General features: G+C 35.6%; 1 protein-coding gene across 7 annotated transcripts in view; it reads left to right on the top strand.

Annotated features, from left to right (window-relative positions):
• ARHGEF28 (Rho guanine nucleotide exchange factor 28) overlaps window positions 1-14811 on the top strand; it is a 352261-nt gene extending 337450 nt beyond the window's left edge. For all 7 annotated transcript variants that reach the window (XM_031966506.1, XM_031966499.1, XM_031966513.1 and 4 more), the window contains one exon: window positions 13675-14811. In XM_031966506.1, the coding sequence (XP_031822366.1) occupies window positions 13675-13835 (161 nt within the window). In that variant the 3' untranslated portion in view covers window positions 13836-14811. The remainder of the gene's footprint in view (window positions 1-13674) is intronic.
• The last annotated feature ends 5238 nt before the right edge of the window (window positions 14812-20049 follow it).

The following is a 20049-nucleotide window of genomic DNA, read 5'->3' as shown; positions in this document are numbered from 1 at the left end:
CACAGACACACAAATGGTATCTGCCAGTGGTAGTACTTGAGGTCTTCTTGATTCCAAGGTTGTTGCTCTCATCATTATTCCTAGCTGCTTTTTAGGATTTAAACATTATTACTATGATAGTTGAGATGAACAAACTTGGGATGTCTTCCAAATTTAAATTGTGAATCAACAAGACAGAGAAAAGATACACTTCCAAAATCCCCATGTTGTTGATACATAGTCATGTCTGACTTTTCATGATCCCAATTGGTGTTTTCTTGGCAAAGGTATTAGAGTGATTGACCATTTCCTTCTCATTTTACAGATGAAGAAACTGAGGCAAACATGATTAAATAACTTAACTAGAGCCACATAATTAATAAATGTCTGATTTGAAATTTAGATTTGAAATCAGAAAAATGAATCTTCCTGATTCCAAGCCCAGTGCTCTATCCATAGTATTATCTAGCTGCCCCAATGAGCACCTTGGGTTTTATTGTGCAGAAAATGTTGTCTAATAAAATAGTACTATTGTAGATTGCCCCACAGAGTTGCTATTAGTTATTGTCTACATTCAGAACTGGCATTAGAAATGTCTGAGCAGCATGGGGACATCTTAATGATCAAGTAGGATACATAATTTTTCTGAAGGGAGTTGAACATCAAAGATACAAATCTATATTCAAGTCCAGGCTGCCCTAGGGAAAGATTACAATTTGGCTTTTGGAAATAACAGCAGTGAAATATTTGTATATTTATATTAATAAAAAAATGTAAACCAGAACACTTGATCACATTAAACAAGACCAAAGCCAAGTCAGAGAGATGTGATGTTCTGGGTGATGAGTGTTAGAGGGGAGGATGGAATGGGATGACAGGGAGAATAGTTGGTGGTTGAATTCGATAGTAGACTAAATATTTTGCTTCTGGCTGTCTTGAACTTCTGGGTGCCTGGCTCTGGGGTGCGCTGTTGAGCTAAATTTAGATGTTTGCCGTCAACCCTGACATTTTAATAGAAGGAGGGCAGGTGGCACTGCATTGAAAAAACATTAAATCAAGGCTTTGTACAAGTGATACTGATTTAAAACTTATTTTGCTCTACAGTAGGGCATGTAGATGAAGGCTGTAAATCAGTATTGAAGGAACAAGAAAGATACAGAAACCCTGTGTGTACCTCAAAACCCACTTAATGAGTGGCCAGGTGCCTCTCCAAGTCCTTTCCTCACAATCTCAGCCATGTTAGAGATGAAGCACAGACTTCTGCAATAACATCCTTTTTCATTTATCATTTGCTTTTCCAAACATTGTCCTTGGAGAGCTGAAATAGGCTGTGGGTGGGCTCACCTCAGAAATGTGTTGTTTAGAAGGGCAGAGATAAGTGGTGGGCCATTATTGTCAAATAGTGCTGAAAAACAGTATAAACTCCAATTTTTTTAAAGATGTAAATTCATTTTAAGATATTGGACTGAATTGTGTTTCCTAAATGTCAACAAAATATCTAAAAACTGAACTGTTTTGAGACATTAAAATGCCATTTGGTAAATGAGAGAGGAACAAAGGAAAAAAGACCGTATCTGGAGCCCACCACCATCATTTGTTAACCATGTGACCTTGAGAAAGGCCATGTGACCCTTAGCTTTGTTATCCATACACTGGGTGATCCCTGGTCTGCCTCTTTTACAACACTATTATAAAAAACAAATGAGAAAATATGCATGAGAGTACTATATAATCATGGCATGGAACATAAATGCAAGCTAATATTATTATTACTATCATCATTATAATCATCAGCATAATTGTTCTTTTGTAAATGGTGACTTTGTGGCTTGAAATAACTAAAGCACTCCACAGTTCAGGGAGTATTTTATTCATTATTCATTAGACACAGAAATTCCTCTTAAATTGTATAGTCCAGCCTTGAAAATAATGAATTATCCAGCTGCCCAGAGGGAACAGTTTATGAGAGCTAATAGTAGAGAATGCTGATTTCACTTTTTGGCAAACCTCAACTGTCCAGAAGCTGATTTGCATAGTTTCTCTGTCTTATTCTGCCCTTCTGTCCTTTCCTTACTTGTTAGAAATCCTTTGGGAGAAGGGGCAGGGAATGATCAGACAGAAATGGTAAAACTCAAGTGCCAATCAGGAAGTTGAAAAAGATAGTTAATGAGGGGAGAGTTGGGGATTGTCTCTGGATTTAAATTTGCATTGTCAGGCCTGTCCTTCCTTACTATAGATAATTGAATATTCATGGAATTTTGCTTGACATATATCTCTATAGGAAGGAAATATCTGTATTCAGAGGTGTCTTTTGTTCCTATAGAGGACCAAAATGATACCCCTGTGTTGGAGTCAAGGTACAGTGTATCTGATTGTGGCTGATCAGATGAATTATGAGTTTAGGAGGCTCTTCCACAAATCAGGCACAAATAGTGTACATGAACATTAGGAGTGGAGATGGCTCTGCATTTGCACATTTCATGTTTCTTTTGAGCTACTACAATTCTGCTTTACCTAGATCATAACACCTTCTTTGATATAGGCACACATGCTGGATGATCCTGTGCCAGTATCTCCATGTTTCACAATCAATTCCAAAGTTCTTCAGAGAGACTTTGAAAGTATCCATGTAGGTTCTTCTGATTTCCCTGTTGGTGCTTGTCTTGTGTGAATTCTCCATAAAATAGCCTTTTTGGCAAATGAATATTTGACATTCAAACAACATGCCCAGAAGATCGAGATTCTAATTCCACTTCCATCAGTGAGTAGCTGTATAATCTTGGACTAGTCCATTGAGCTTCTTCTTTCATGAAACTGAGATAAAGCTATCTAAAGAGACAGTATGGTTCAGGACCATCAAAGCAACTCTCTAAATCAGGAATGTCTGGGTTCAAGATCTGCCTTTGTCTACTTGATGAATAATACAAGGGAAGAAGGAAGAGCATTGGGCTTTTTTAGACTGGCCCCTTTTTCTGGCTGCGTTGTTTGCTCTCTCACTGTCCCCTAGAAACTCTTTAAAACAATAAAGTTTTAAAGCAGGTGATAGCCTGCACTGTTAAAGTTTTCTGATCCACAATTCTATATACAACGGAATTACAGATCTGCTTTTAAAAGAGGGAGTTGGTAATCTGCTTACCTCAGTCTGGATAGATTAGTCATAGAGATGTGAAAGTTTCTAGAAGTGAAAGGGACCTTATTGATCTAAGCCAAAGCTCTTCATTTTAAAGGTGAGGAAAGGGAAGCCATTGAAGTTCTCCAAAAAAAGAGAAATAACTCTGAGTTACATAACTAATCAGCCAGCAGCACACTCAGGATCCAGCTGGGGCTGTTTGATTCTCAGTCTACAGCTTTTCCCATTATACAGTGCTACCTTCTTATCAAATGAGATGATGCTCGTGAAAGCACTTTGAAATGTGTTGTTCAGTCATTTTTCAGTTTCAGAATTTTTTCAGTCAAGTCCTACTCTTTGTAGCCCCATTTGGGGTTTTCTTGGCAGAGATACTAGAATAGTTTGCTGTTTCCTTCTCCAGCTCATTTTGCAGTTGAGGAAATTAAGGCAAAAGGGGTTAATTAAGTAAATTGCCTTTGGTCACATAACTAGTAACTGTCTGAGACTAGATTTGGACTCCATCTTATATAGACCTGGCACTTTATCCATTGAATTATCTAGTTACCCTTTGAAATGGGTAAATACAAGATATTGCTGTATGGTTTAATGGTTCTGGGATAAGTCACTTAATCCCATTTGCCTCAGTTCCTCATCTGTAAGATGAGCTGGAGAAGGAAATGACAAACCAGTTCAGTATCTTTGCCAAGAAAACTCCAATTAGGGTCACAAAAAGACAGACATGACTAAAAAGGAACTCAACAATAACAATGAAAGATATTACTGCAATCAAGCTCCCTGAATGTTGGAAAGTAAAATTGAAAAATACATTTTTAAATGATTAAGAACCCAAGGTAGACACTGTGAATCATTGAGTATTTTTAAGTAACATTTTTGTTAGCATTAAGAGCATATTCTCTGCTAAATAGTTGTAGTCATAGAGTTGATTATGAGAATAATAGGTCTCATTTATAGAACACTTAAAGGTTGACAAAGCAATTAAGTCGAGGGGAGAGCAAATGAATAAAATTGACTACCAAGATAAGCCCTGCTGGATAGTAGAATAGACATAACAATGAAAAAATTCAAAGTCAAATTCCTCTAGTATATTCAGTGAAGTTACAAAGTAATGACAATTGGGTTTGGATTTTTGGGGGTGGGACAGTTGGTTGCTTAAATATATACCAAAGATTGGAGGGACAGATGGATGTTGTCCTTTTCAATAGTTACCTTTGGGATCTGTATAGTTACTTCATTTTTAAGAATTGAAGCAACCTCAAAAGCTAAAGACTTGCCACCATAGAAGACAGTTGAAAGAATGTGACTTCAAAGATTCCAAAGTCCTTTGAAATCCATTTCCAAAGAAGATTTGCTAGGATATTTGGAGCAGAGAGCATAATTGGGATAATTGTAGAGTTTCCCAGGCACACATTTGGATGTAGAAATTCTTCTGGTAAAACAATCAGTTACTTTAATAGTCACACACTATATACAGTACATAGAGTGTCTTAATGGTTCCTCAGAGCATAATGGGCAAATTCCCATGATTCTAGACTGTAGATAAAGCTTCTAGAGTGAGACTGGGGAGCATAGATCTTTTGAGTAGTAGATTCCTTCTCCATAACTTTATTAGTTCTGAGAAGTAGGAACAGGACAATAATGGACAGAGCAGCTGACTACCCATTTCTGTCCTTTTCCCAGGCTTATCTAGGCCTGATTTATAATGCTGCTTCGTACTGAAAAAAAAATCTTGATATAGGCTTTATTATGGTAAGTTTAATTTTTAAGATTTCTTTAAATATTTCCTAATTATATGTAATTTTTTTTAACATTCTGAGTCCCACATTCTCTCTTTCCATCTGATCTTTCCTCCTTTCTTGGGAAAACAAGCAATTTGATTTGAATTATATGTGAGATCATGCAAAACATATTCCCATATTAGTCATGTTGTAAAAGAAAACACAATTAAAAATAAAGATTTTTTTTTTAAAAAAAAAAAAAGCATGTTTCAATCTGCAGCCAGATACCATCAGTTCTCTCTCTGGAGGTGGATGATGTCTTTCATTTGTGGGTTCTTTGAAATTGTCTTGGATCATTGTCTTGATCAGAGTTAAGTCTTTCACAGTTGATCATCCTTGCAATATTATTATTACTGTGAACAAACTCTGGTGAGTTCAAATGTGAATTCTTTTGGTCAGAAAAAAACTTCTGTGCTTACTATTGTGATGGCCCCAATGCTACATGATTATATTCTTCCTTAGAAACAAAATATTTCCTTAATGACAAAGGGCTTTACAGATGCAAGTTTTATGATATTAAGACAGCCTAGAACAAAAAATAGAAGACTAGCATTAGAGGTGAGACTTGGGTTCAAATACCAGTTCTGGCCCCCACTACATATATGAACAAACTTTGCTTTGAAGTCATGTTGTTGTCTTTTGTTGTCAAAAAGCACCAAAATGACATTATTATGTCAGGATCGAGGTACAGTGTGTCCGACAGTGGCTGAACAGACTAATACAAGTTTGGAAGACAGGTTGGGTATAAACAGTCTACATGAATGTTTGGAGTGGATCTGGCTCTAAATTTTTATATTTCACCTTTCTTTTGAGCTACTGAAATTTTGCTTGGCTCATAGAGTACAGCACTTTCTCTGATGAGAGATGCTATGCTGGACAGACCTGTGCCAGTGACCCCCATGTCTTATAATTGATTTCAAAATTCTTGAGAGAGAGATCTTGAGAATGTCTTTGTATTGCTTCTTTGGACTTCTCTGTGAGCTTGGTAGGAATTTTCAAGTCTTTTAGGTAAACAAATGTTTGGCTTTCAAACAACGAGGCCAGTTGGCTCTCTGAAATGGAGTTTGAATGCTTGACAATTCAATTCAAAAAAGTATCTGGTATCTTATCTTGCCAGGTGATCTTCAGACAATTCCTAACACAATCCAAATAGTTCTCTGCTCATATACTAATTATGATCTGACAGTTAACACTAAGAAAACAGAGGTTCTGTACCAGCCAGTGCCACTCCATCCATACTTGGAACAATTAATTACAGCAAATGGAAATTTTGAATACTGTGGCTAAGTTCACTTACCTTGGGAGTATTCTTCATAGGGATGTACACATAAATCATGAGGTTGATTCATGCATTTCCAGAGCTAGTGTTTTGGGAAGCTCTGAAGGAAAGTATGGAAGAAAAGTATTACACCGACTACAGAGCTATTGGTTTGACCTTATTGTTGTGTGTCTGTGAAATCTGGACAGCCTACCGGTGTCATGCCAAGAAATGGAATTGCTTCCATTTTGAATTGTCATAGGAAGATTGTTTTAAATCTCAGAAGTTTCATTGGGGTGGGAATCTTCCCTCTCTCCCATCCTCCTAGACCTTACCATAGCCCTGGGACAAAATCATAGATCCTTTGCATGTTTAGTATGTTTATGACAGTTCTGAAGTTAGCCCACAGAAAGAGATAGTGATGATGAGCTTGAGGAAAACATACTGCAGAAGATTAAGACATGAAATATAAACCTGATTAACATCAATGGCTTGAAATGAAGAAGCTAAAAAAGGGATGATGGTGACTTAGAAAAGATATTTTGGTCAAGAAGTCAAGAAGATGGTGAATAGAATAAGAGAGAAGTCTGCAGATCCATCTTTTTCCAGAAGCAGTGGTTATGATTGGATTATAAGATAAGTACAGTTCAGTAGGTTCTGGTCGTGAGATCTAGGGAAGTAAATAACTTAGGGTTTAGATGGCTTGAAGAACATAATTTTCTTGTGGAAAATTATGGGGAATTCTCCTGGAGTTAAGCCACTATCTGGCAACATCTAAGACTGAATTAAGAGAACTAGTCAGCCTCAGATACAAGAAAAAATATTCTAGGGAAAAATGCCATTTATAGGTAAAACAAGCCAAGGTAGCTTCTTGATTAAGCATCACACTACTATTCTATCTGCATATAAAATAAATTTTGCATCCTTAGCTGCTGACAGTATGATGTGGGGAATGGGACGAAGAAGACAAAAGACATTGTCATCTCTCCCCATTAGGACTTGAAGCTGGAGCTTCCAAAGTAAGTTGGGCATAGGGTGCTCCATGGTAGCTGACGGGTTAGTCAGAAGCAGAGAGAGCACACTGGGCTGCCATTATTGTAAGCTGTTATTGTCCCTCAAAAGCAAGAATACCAATGAGAGGTTAATACTAGAAAGAGACATCAAACATTCCAAGCTGAGGAGAAACTGGAAATGATTGCCAGACATGCTGAAACTGGGACAGAGATGCCAAGAGAGCAAGCAAGATCAAGGATGCAGAAAGCCAAAGAGGCTATGGGAAAGCACACAGGTTGCTTTGTAATGATATATGCCTCTACCTTTTTATTTTAATTGTGAATTATTGGGTGCCAACTGTACAGCCCTTAGCTTCCCAAAGAAACTAGCTAACCTGCATGTGGCAACTAGACACTGGTCCCATTTGAAACTCATTTGAGATCAGTGGTGAACTTCGGTGCACGCCCTTGTGGCAAGTTTATGAGAAGGTATGAGATAGGTTTGGTTCTGAGCCAAAGATCAGAGATCCATCTGAGTATTTGAAAAGTTGTGATGTCTTCTATTTGAGGATATTCTTGGGGGTTTTATCTTATCCTTTCAACTATCATATGGATAATAGAACCATTAAAGAAATGAGTGTGCTTTGAGACACTTGGATGAAAGATTTGAGGTGTCCTCAGTACTTTGCTATATGGACAGCTAGGAGGACCTGGAGTCAGACTCATCTTCATGAGTTCAATTCCAACCTCAGATACTTACTAGCTATGTGCCCTTGAGTAAATCATTTAGCTCTATTGACGGCAGTTTCTTCATCTGAACAATGAGCTAGAGGCAGAAATGCCAAACCACTCTAGTATCTTTGCCAAGAAAACCCCAAAAGAGATCACAAAGGGTCAAATATGACTGAAAGGACCAAATAACAACAACAGTAATTCTCTACTAGCTTTGGAGTTAGTATCTTACTGTTGCACTAATAGCTTTTTGGGGTTAGGTAGGGGGAACACTGGATAGAGCGCTGGCCCTGAAATCAGGAAGAACTAAGTCCAAATCCAAGCTCAACACTTGACACTTACTAGCTTTGTAGCCTTGGGCAAGTAATTAAATCCAATTGGCTTGCAAAAATAAAAATAAAACATAATCTAATAGTTTTTTCCTTTAATACAAGAATCTGTAATTTCATTGGACTCTCTTCCAAACCAGACTATACCGCAGCCCTTAATGAGCTTAATAGTCTTCAAGTTCTATTATGGCTGAATTTGGTGATGATCAGCCAACTGGATGATAAGACATATTGAATATAGATAGCTACACGGACAAAAATAGTCTATTTCTGTATCTATACTCAAGCTGGTCTTTCCCAGTTGGATTGGTCCTGTCGGATCTTTCATTTTGCTAATATGACTTTTGGTAATTAAGTGTTAACTTCACATCACCATGATGCTTCAGTGAAGAAAGAGCTACTTATTTATCATATTTAAATGAATTTATGATGTCATCCATGTCAGTGTTCTTTCTCTAACAGAGATTTTAACCCATTCTTGCCTTCTTATCTTATATGACTTTATTTGTGCCCTCCTATAAATCTTCCATAGAATATCTCACCAACCCATTGTTTTGAAACTTCCTTAAGATGTTGTTATTTGGTGTTTTTGTTGTTGTTTTTTGATCCTGGTTCACTCTATTTCTCATAGGCTGGAAATGCATCAGCCACTCATTAAGCCTGTCCCCTTTGCTGATAGGCATAGAAGCTTTGACTTACTCCTTTTTTGATCTAGGATGCTTTAACCCTCTTTAAGCTCCCATCTCTCAGGGGCTTACCCTATTGGTGCCAAACTTTTTGCAGACACACTATTGTTTTTAACCTTAATGTAGTGTTCAGAACTACCAAGTTTATGCAACCCACCAACCTCAGCCATCCAGTAGCAGACACTATAGGCATCTACTACTGTGTCCAATTTCTTCAGGTCTTTTAATATTACTTAGGATTTTGGTATGTCCAACTATTGCTCTTCTTGCCTGACCAGCTCCTTTCCTGATTATGTCACTCCTGTATGATATGTTTAGACCTTCTGGTTTAATTTACAGTAAGAATGTCAGTAATAATATTAATGAAGTAATCCTTTTAGAGTTCCTTAATCTGGGGTCTGTGAATTTATTTATTTATTTATTTGCATTTCAATAGTTTTATTTAAAAGTCACTTTCTTAGTACTAGAACATAATGATAGTTTGTTAGGTTACTTCAGTCAATTTGTTTGTATTGATGAATTAGAAAGGAAATTCTTTAATAAATCAGGTGTTTAGGAGTAACTGAAGAGTATATCTGCAAAATGTTTTACAAAACGAAGCATAAGACATATGAAACATATTATGTGTCTTTGGTTTATCTTTAAAGGGAAAGTTATTGTTGTTTTGGTTTGTTTTTGTGACCTTGTTTTTGAAAAATATTTTGATAATATTTAAATATAATCATTTTCTTTTGTAATACCATACATTTTATTTTATGAATTAAAAATATTATTCCAACAAGGAACCCATAGCTACATCACGCTACAAAAGGTGTCTATGATACAAAAAAGATTAAGACTCCCTGTCCTAACCACTGGACAAAATTCACATTTAGCTTCAGCCATCAAATTATTATTTATAGGTGGTCTAAAAACTATCTGAATCCTTCTTTCAACCACATCATCAGTGTCATAGCAAAAAGTATCATTTTGGATTTTTTGTTGTTGTTTCATATGTCCCATGGTCAAGACTTCTATGCTGTCACCATTCTACAGGTGATGACCCAGTCTGGTCCTCAGATAAAAGATACACTATGTTTTTGATGCAACAATAAAAACTTTTCCAGAGTTTAAGCTGAACTAGCATTGTCTTTGAGAACTCAGGGTAACATTTATGCCATGTTGAGGTATTGGAGAACTTTAGTGAAATTTTTTTTTTCTGTTGAAAAAAAATGTTTTTATACTCATCAATCCTGGCAGCGTTTTGCTTACATATGAAATTAAGTGATTAATTTTCCCTTTCAAAACTTTAGTCTTAAAACTCAATATGATTTTATTTTAGTTTTTAATTTTTTTTAGCTGGAATTCTACATGATCATTATTCTCTCTTGGGTAAAACGTGTGGACAAACGAGGCTGGCCTTGATAAATATACACTGGCTTTCTGGAGATATTTTAAGGATGAAAAAAGAGTAATAAAATCAGGAATCATGGAACAGTTTCTAATTTCAAAGACAAACTGTCTGACCTTTCCTGCACAGTTCAGATAGACAGCAAGAAGAAACCACAATGAAGGAAATTGAGTTCCAGGCCAGGTGACATACAATCAAAACAACGCACCGTGATCGGTCTGAAATTACAGCGTTATTCATTTGTTTTTGGCTGCACTTTTAACTCACATTAGTCACGTTGGGAGCAAATGATTATTGATTCTCTTCTTTTAATTTATTTTTTCCTTTTAAGAGTTTCACTCAGTTTCTTCATTTACCAATGTAAAAAAAATGCAATTTTTACTAAAAATTACATTTGCCAATATAAAAAAAAAATTCACCAAAGTAAAAACTCATATTTCTACTGAATAAAGGGATACATGATGATTCACATTTTGTGCTTTGGCCTCTGCTACAGTCTTCTTGAAAAATCAAGACTTGCCTGAGACTTTCAAGCACCTAGAACCTCCAGTGTAGTATTCTCGAATTTCTTTCTTTCTCTACCCTTTGTCTCACATTCTTATAAGCAATCTTTTCTCAGTTGCTCCAGCTATAGATTTCTCCTTCTCAGTGTAGGGTTTCATGAACCATGCTCAAAGTTTCTATCCATCAGAATCTGCTTTGAAAGGCAGAGTTTAAGTTTACCCTTTTGGACTCTGAAGGAATATAATATTTATGGCAGTCATTTCATAAAAATACTGGCAATGAGAAGTGAAATCTCTTCGATCAGGAATTGAGAGGAAATTGAAAGTCTGTTGTAAAATCATCAGAAAGGTGAACTTAGAGCAAGCAATATAAGCTGGCTTGTAGTTTTCCTGCAAGATGGAAATGAAAGCTTCATGGTTTTTGCTGCTATTAAATAGAGGTTGCTGATTCAATATCTGTACCAAAATTTTGAGACAGAAAATATTTTCAGATTTCTTTCAGATAAATGATCCTTAAAGCATTCAACTGAAGTTAAAAAATATACCTTCTATGTCTCAGGTTCTACATCTATAAAAAGAGAACACATTTATTTGCCTAAGAAACCAGAGTGTATTCATTTTTTTTCATTTATTCAACAACTGCTAGTGCTTTAGGAAATCTAAAAATAATTAAGTCAGTCATAATCTCAGTGACACAAGAAGGAAAAGAAGCCAGACCTTTTTAGAAGGCTATATACCCTTTTTTCAAAATTGAGGATCTTTTAGTTACATAGTAAATGGAGGATTAGTCTAGTTTGGCTATACTGAGAAATTGACTCAAATTTCGTACCAGCTTTGTCTTAAGCTTTTAAAAATTTCAGTCATATCAGACTGTTAGCATCTCTCCAGCTTTTCTGTCATTTATAGTTTCTATCACTAAACTCCAGCCTCAGAGGACCAGGTGTTTTCTATAGGATTTTCAGCATTTTCAAGTCTGGTCTTTATTTCCTCTGTAGCACCCTAATGTGACCAGGGTTATTTTTCTTTCTACTGTTGGCACATTCTGCATTTAAAGAAACATTGATGGCCTAATAATGCCTATGCAGGGCCACCTCTCCACGGGCTGTTTGTTAGCTTTCTTGGAGCAATTATCCTGCCTGCCTTTGGCATTTGCTTCCCAAGTGACAGCTTATTGTTTCATAGGAAAGCTGCTGCTTTTCCCTTACCAACTCCCAGGCCTGTTGCTGCCCACAATTTAGGAGTGGTAAGGGGAGAGGAGTTAGAGGAAGCATCCCACACCTTCTGGTGGTGAGTGGGATGGGGCTAGTGGAGAAAGCGAATTATATTTGGACCAAATTGGGTCTTGCTGCTGCTTTTTTTTTTTTTTGGCAAGGCAATTGGGGTTAAGTGACTTGACAAGGGTCACACAACTAATAATTTAGTAATTGTTAAGGCTGGATTTGAACTCAGGTTCTCCAAACTTCTAGGTCAGTGCTCTATCCATTGTGCCATCTATCACCCCAGGGCCTTACTAAATTACTAGTAGCCAAGAGTCACTACCAAAGGACCATTCCAAGATGAGAGATGTTTTCTAAATAACATCAACATTGTCATTATTTTAAAAAGCATTTTTCATCAAATTTTTATAAATGGAGACTGATTTTAAATAATAAGGGAGATTAAACTGAATTATAAAAGCATTGCTAAACCTTGCTATTTTGGTGGTTTATCAATGCTTGAGAAAGGAGAAATCAGCATAAAGAGAATATTAGTATGGTCTATGACTCAGGGGAATAATTATCTCTATAATTCCCCATTTCTACTACAAGACTTCTTTTTTACAAAGTACTTAGAAATATTATCTCATAAAAATCCCATGAGATGGGCACATAACACTATCCCTATTTTATTGATCAAGAAACTAAGACACCAAAAATTCACATGACTAGCCTTGAGTGACATAAGCTCATGAGAACCCAGCTTGGATTCCAAATTAGTGTTATTTCTAAGGAGTTGTTCATTGTTATGATTTGGTCGAGTTAGTAAGAATAATAATGATGATGACTCATGTTCATATTGTACTTTAAGGCTTATGAAGATCAGAGTGTCAGGGAAACAGATTGCAGAGAAACTAATTTTCTGCATCTGCCTCCTCCTTATGTCCCCTTTCTCCCCGATCGAAATTCAATGTCATTGGGTTTCATCAGTAAAAGATAGAAACAGCAATACACTGATGTTGCCAGGTAACTGCACAAATACAATAATGAAACCATAGGAAGCCTTACCGTCATTGACAATAGAAATGATTTATTCTGGGAGCCTTAACTATTGCAGTTAAATGACTTTGATTACTCTTAAATGATTTACATAATAGTAAGAATGCAAAGATCCCTTTCATCCAATCCTACTCAGCTTCCACCTCCTGAATCCCTATTAACTCCTAAGAGTAAAAAAAAATCAAAAGAAATATATTGGACATCCCAAGAACTCTTCTCAGCTTTGAGATCTTCAAGTAAAAGATGTCATGTGAATGTAAAATAATATAGAGATTTGTGTGTAATGTATTTATAAGGTTGTGAACCCTTTGTCCCAATGGGCAAGTCTAATGAACCATAACTCACTGGTAAGCATGCACAGCTCTGTCCAATTGGACCCTTTTTGATCACTATTCAGGAATGTAGGTGGGAATTGTAGATGACTTCTGCGACTATGAAGAATTTAATTTCCTCACTTATTAGTTAAAGTGGCCATTATCTACATGACTCTTCTGTCACCAAGCTTTCAGTACTCGGGACATTATAGGCAAAATTAATATGGCATTGATTCTTTGAGAAATGGTCCATGTGGGATATTAAGTTAGTCCTAGCTGCTTCTTCCTATATCAGGCACTCTATGAACATGTATCTATTTTTATGTTACAGATTTGGAGGAGAATCAAAGTCAGTGCTCAAAAACACACAATTCAAATCCTGGAAGTGTTCAGCCCTGGCAGGGTCCTGAAGCTAAGTTGAACTTGCCGTCCACAAGCTTACATGATGGGGACAATGGTGATGGAGTTGAAGAAAATATTGTTTACCTCTGATTGTGTGTTGTCACTGATTTTTGTCATGGTTGTTTCAAAGAAAACATTAGCACTTTGGAGATAAAGTTGTATTTTTTGCTTTCCTGTTGTGCGTAGTTGCTGTCCATAAGAACTATCTGCTTTAAGAATTTGTATTTAATATTCTGTGCAAAACCTTTTTTTTTGACATGAGTATAACAATTAAGTTATTTTAAAAACACTCCTCTTTTAAAAAAAATAATCTTTAACTTATCAAAGGCCTTTACAGATGTCTGATGGGGAAATCCAATTTGAATAAGAAATATTTAAATGTCATAATGACAAAAATTTCAAATTGTATTTTTATCATATTGAATCTCCAAATTTCTCTTAAAACTTGGATTTATAAAATTTTAAAGAGTTCTATGTTTGGTGGAAGTACTTTTTTTTTAAGCCAGAAACACCGTTTTACAAAAACTGGTGACTACAGAATACTGAGGAGAATAGGAGAATCCCTTTCTCAGCTGCCCTAAATGTGCTGTTCTCACTTGAGAGCACAGAGATGAGTGAATCCTTGAAATAGAATGACTGTGGTTAAGTGGTTACAATGGATCTTCAAGCTACAATCTAGTATCTTCTTTCAACATAATCATCCAAAAGGATCAGAGATACTCACCAGTCAACCATGACTCATGAAGTGGAATTCTTGTTAGAGACTTGGGGGATGCCATCCTTTCCAGTGTTGTCTAGAAAACATGGACATCCATTTGCCACTCATCAAATAAAACCCTTCAGTTGTTTTAAAGGGAAACAAACTGTGCTACGGCTCTGAAGTCCAGTGCATGTCTTCTTCTTTTCCAGAAAGAAAAAAATAGCCAGTCCCTCTTCTTTTCCCCCATCTTCAATGTAATATCAGTCTTTGTGTGGTAGAAATAAACCAGGAAATATTTTCAAATCTTGTTCTTCAGAAAATTTGTATACTTTTTTTTGTCAGTGTCAATAAATATCTTATGCCTCACTTGTTCTGCATTGTAATTTCTGATATTTAGTTTCAGCCCATGATGAAAAAAAAAACCCTCAAAACCTCAGATTAAAAGAAAAAACTTGCTTAGACATTTAATCGATCTTGAATGTCAACATGTACTGAGAGGAGTATTGGGATCTAGAAATAAACTGATTTCTCCATTTGAGTAAAAGAAATTATTATTTTTCAATTATTTTATTTTATTTGTTTTTTCAATCAACATTTTTTGTCTCCTTTCTACCTCCCTTCCCACTCCCCTCAAAAACAAAAGGACCAAAATGCATAATCAAGCAAAACACATTCCCACATTGACCATATCCAAAAATGTCTATCTCATTTTGTATATTTTGTTTATAACTTCTATGAAGAAATGGGGAGCATTCTTTATCAATGGTCCTCTGTAATCAGTTGGTCATTACATTAATTAGAATTTTATTTAAGTTGTTTAATTTTGCCATGTTGTTATTGTAGTTTTAATTGTTCCTCCAATCTTGCTTACCTCACTTTATAGCAATTTACACAGGGCTTCCCAAGTTTCTCTTGAAATCATATCTTTTGTCATTTTCTGTGACACATGAGTATTCAATTTAAATCCCCATGGCATAGTGGCTAGAGTACTTTGGAGTCAGTAAGCTGCTAGCTATATGACATTAGTTGAGGCAATTAACCTCTTAGTGCTCCAGATACTTCTCAAGATCTATAGCTTGAGTTGCCAATCTGTATCAGGACAGGGAACTCCCACACTGGAAGATCCCTGTATTGATGAACTAATATATACAGGCCCTGATCTTTCCCCCACCTAAAATTCCCAACACACAGTTTAAAATGAAGCTTTGTTGCATTCATTAAATATGTATTTGTGTATATATCTCTATATAATAGAAATATATAGAAAGATATGTCCACACTATGAAAATTCAATCACAATCACATGAGAAAAGTCAGTAAGGAAATATGTTACAAAATAGAAAGGATTTCTTCAATAAACCCACTTACATGCAAACTCCTAAACTATTAGCTATAGTAATCACATTCTTAGATAACTCCAGGAAAAGTTTGTTAAATGCTCTATCCATGTCTATCATGCTATTTGAAAATTCTTAACCTTTTACAGGAAAGAAAGTGTGTGTCAGATCCAAGGTCTGACTTGGTAGTCCCTTTTGTAGTAGTCCCTTTTGGCAATATTGTGAAGCCCCTGGAATTTTTCTCAAAATACTGCTTTTTAATGAATAAAATAAAAAAATATAAGACTGCTGACACTAATTATATTGAAATTTAGTTAAGAAATTATTTATTATATTTATTATGTACACACATATATGTATAAATGAAGATAAATAGGCTAAGACTACTTGATCTAGTCTAATTCTCAATAATTTTAATCTCTTCCTCCTTTTTCTATCAATGATGATGATAAATGTTTAACTTATTTCTGCTCAAGGACAATCCATTCAGATTCATAGAGTTGTTAATTAGTCCTTTGTCATATAATTTCTTATCTTCCAACTTTTTATTAGGACTACTTTTAATCATTGAATTTTTAAAATTACATTACATTACATAATCATAGATCATAATCTGACACAACAGATCATCAACTTTCTTATACAATGAAAACTCAAATGGAATAGGGATTCTGTCATTCTTTCTGTTTATTGTCATGTATTAATGTTTAGTGAACATATCTTTTTAAGATAATGAGAGGAAAAGACCACACATACTTGGAATAATCCATCCCAATTCCTACATTGTATAAAATTCCAGTCTATGTATTCATACTCCCTATTTTGTGAATATACTATTTGGGTTTTTTTCACTACTATGGGCCCCCTGAAAAAGAAACATAGGTTCAGGGAACTCTTAAGTGGATCCACATACACTCAAAAGCAGAGTGTAAAAGTCCCCACCAATGGGTTTGTTTTTTACCACACAGCCAGAGGAGACAATTAATTCAAAGAAAAGTATTTCATGAAATAGGATAGAGAGAAGAGTAGAAATAATTTCCTTCATAAGCCTGGGATCACACTCTTTCACAAATACACAATATGATCAGTGGAGTAGACACACATTGGGATTATACTTGAAGAATACATATGTAGCAAACACATGGTCAAATTATACACATGGAGGGAAAATTCATTCCCTTGATGATGTCAAATTACCAATATTTTATTTATTTATACCATGAGGTATTTAGATGGATATTACTTCCTGATGGTGTCTTGTGATTATATAGCTATAGATCTAGATCTATATTTAGTCTTTGTAGCTTATCAGTTGTCTCTCCTGGATTCAGATGGCTGAATTTTTCTTAGATGCCATCTTTTAAACTTCTCTTCAGAATGTCTACGGGCCATTTTGGCTCTCATCTGCTAGACTACAGAGATCAGAAAACCTCTCCTTATTCTGGGCAAGCTGATGACTGTTTAGTTGAGGTTATTAGCAATCAAATTCAGGCAAAGAAGAATGTCCTTAGGCTAAGATTAATTAGCAGGTTAAATGTCTTTGAATAATCTTCCTTTTGCTAGAAAGATACATATTATTGCTTCTAATTTTTGTTATAAAGCCTTAGTGTCTTAATTGCTTATCTACCATTTCAAATGATTTTGAGGGCTGCTTTTTAATAAATCCCAAGTGACTCATAAGTCTAAAACATAGCCTTCACTGAGCCAATGCTTCCTCCCCATTGCCACCAAGATTTTTGTATTCTTATAATGCAGATAAACCTGGGTAAGGATGAAAACTGAATTAAAAGGACAAGATAACTTTTTTTTTTTTTTTGGCCCACATTGCTACCTTAGTTTATTTGTATGTGTGTGTACACATAAAATATTTACATATGGATACCCACATAGATGTACATTGATGTGTGTATTTTATATATAATAGTCACATACATATATGTCTGTATACATATATAGCAACAATCCTCCCAGATTTAAGCTGCCCTACAAATATCATGGTAAATTTGACAAATGAACATTTCATCTGCTGAAACTTAATTGAAGGCTTTGAACTATAATATGGAGGAAATATATTCAGTTGAGATAGTATGGCATAAAGACAGAACACTGGATTTGGAATTATGTCTCTATCATGGCTCTGATGCTTATTTAAACTCTCTGAGATTCACTTTGCTCAACCATAAAATGTGGATAATAATAATAGCTATCTCATAGAGGTTTTAAAGCAAAGTATGAATTATGATAGAGTGGTCGTTAAAGGAAGTGACGCTAACCTTCAATTTAGATGTATGTAGGCTTTCTGGTTTGGATGGCAAGGAGACAAAGAATCTCTGTTTCTTTAAACACTATAAGAAGAGGATAATTGTAGTCATAAAGAATTGTCATCCAGAATTTCCTCATACTGTCTCACTGGAGTTTGCAGGTAAAGTTTGGGAAGGGAAAATTCATGGGATCATAGGTTGAGAACTAGAAAGAACCTAGGAGGTCACCAAGTTTAACCCCCTCATTTTCAAATGAAGAAAAGAAGGTACAGAAAAAATATCAAATGACTTGTCCAGGTCACTTAGCTAGTAAGTACCTGAGCCAAGATTTGAATGTAGTTCTTCACGATTTACAAGTTGAGCATTTTGTGCAATATATCACCTCGAAGGCAAGGGGAAAATTAATGCTGATTTTATTCATTTAATTCGAGCCACCACTTATTTCAGACAAGTCTACTTGTAAGCAAAAATCTTATAATCAAAATCATTTATGCAGCTCAAACCTTCTACATTGTTTTAATGCTTCTATTATTCAATATAATTCAGGACTTTAAAATGAAATAAAAATGAACCAATTGGAGTGAGTGTTCAAGACCCCTTTTTGCTGGAACTTTGCTGACCTGCTTCATCAGTTCTGTGGGCCAGAAAATCTTTGCTCTGTGTGAAATGAAATAATACTGCTGCTTCTCTCTCTGAGAGCAGGGCTGGGCTTTCTTTTCCATGGCCCCAAACCTGTTTGCAATTTCAAAGCAGCCAAGTGTATCCATTCCTATACAAGTTAATAGCTACTTTATACACATAGCCTTCATTCTTGTTGGGACTTATTTTTGCTTATCCCATTCACATAGCTTTAACTCCAGTGGCTTTTAATGCTTTCCACTTGGGAAGCCATATCATCAATTGGAGTGTTTAAGCTTTAATTATGGACTTTGAGGGCCACTTCTAGATTTCCACCTAGCCATACCCTGTTGCTACTCATTCTCTTTGATAACAAAAAAGACCAGAGGATGGGAGGGAGAAGGGGAAAACAGAAAGGCAATTTTACACCATATAGTCAAGCCTGTCTTATGCCCTGCCTGGAAACAGATATATGTCCTCAGGAAATTCTTAGTAATTCTCTCATTTTAATGGAATCACAAATGAACCTTTTCAGGAAAGTTGCTAGTTGTCAAGGGGCAGAGGAAGTCTGATTCTGTGGCTCTATAACATGGAATTAATTACAATTCTGCCCTTTTCTTTATGCCCTTCATTAAAGCAGGAGATCAGAAATCAAACAGAAGATCCCTATATAGCTGTAACAAAGTCAGAGAAAATTGACCCAATTTCTTTCAACTAAAAATAAGCTCTTCAAGAACTACTACTGACCACTTTACCAAACCAATGAATTGTTTCATAGATTTTAAGACTAGAAGAAACCTTAGAGAGCATTTCCAGAGGTGACAAACTCATAGCTGGCAAAACTCTGGAATATGGCCTGAACTAAACTAAAATGTAATTGGGAAACGTTTAACAAAATAAATCAAAATACAACACAGCATAGATAATGTTAATCTATGGGCTTTTAGCTAAATGTAATCAAGCCTTCGCATAGCAGGGATCCATATTTTATGATACCACTGATATAGGCCCAATCCCTCATTTTAAAGAGAATGTAATCTCCTTGAGGGCAGGCACAATTTTTTAAATTTTTTGTCTTTTTATCCCCTAGGCTTAATACAGAGCCTACCACAAAGAGTACATTCTTATTTTTTTTTTTATTAAATAACTTTTTATTGACAGAACCTATGCCAGGGTAGTTTTTTTACAACATTATCCCTTGCACTCACTTCTGTTCCGATTTTTCCCCTCCCTCCCTCCACCCTCTCCCCAAGATGGCAAGCGGTCCTATACATGTTAAATAGATTACAGTAGATCTTGATACAATATATGTGTGCAGAACTGAACAGTTTTCTTGTTGCTCAGGGAGAATTGGATTTAGAAGGTATAAATAACCTGGGAGGAAGAAC

This window comes from Sarcophilus harrisii, chromosome 1 (genome assembly GCF_902635505.1).
Source record: "Sarcophilus harrisii chromosome 1, mSarHar1.11, whole genome shotgun sequence".
Lineage (NCBI taxonomy): Eukaryota > Metazoa > Chordata > Mammalia > Dasyuromorphia > Dasyuridae > Sarcophilus > Sarcophilus harrisii.
This window is presented reverse-complemented; position numbering and strand designations above follow the sequence as displayed.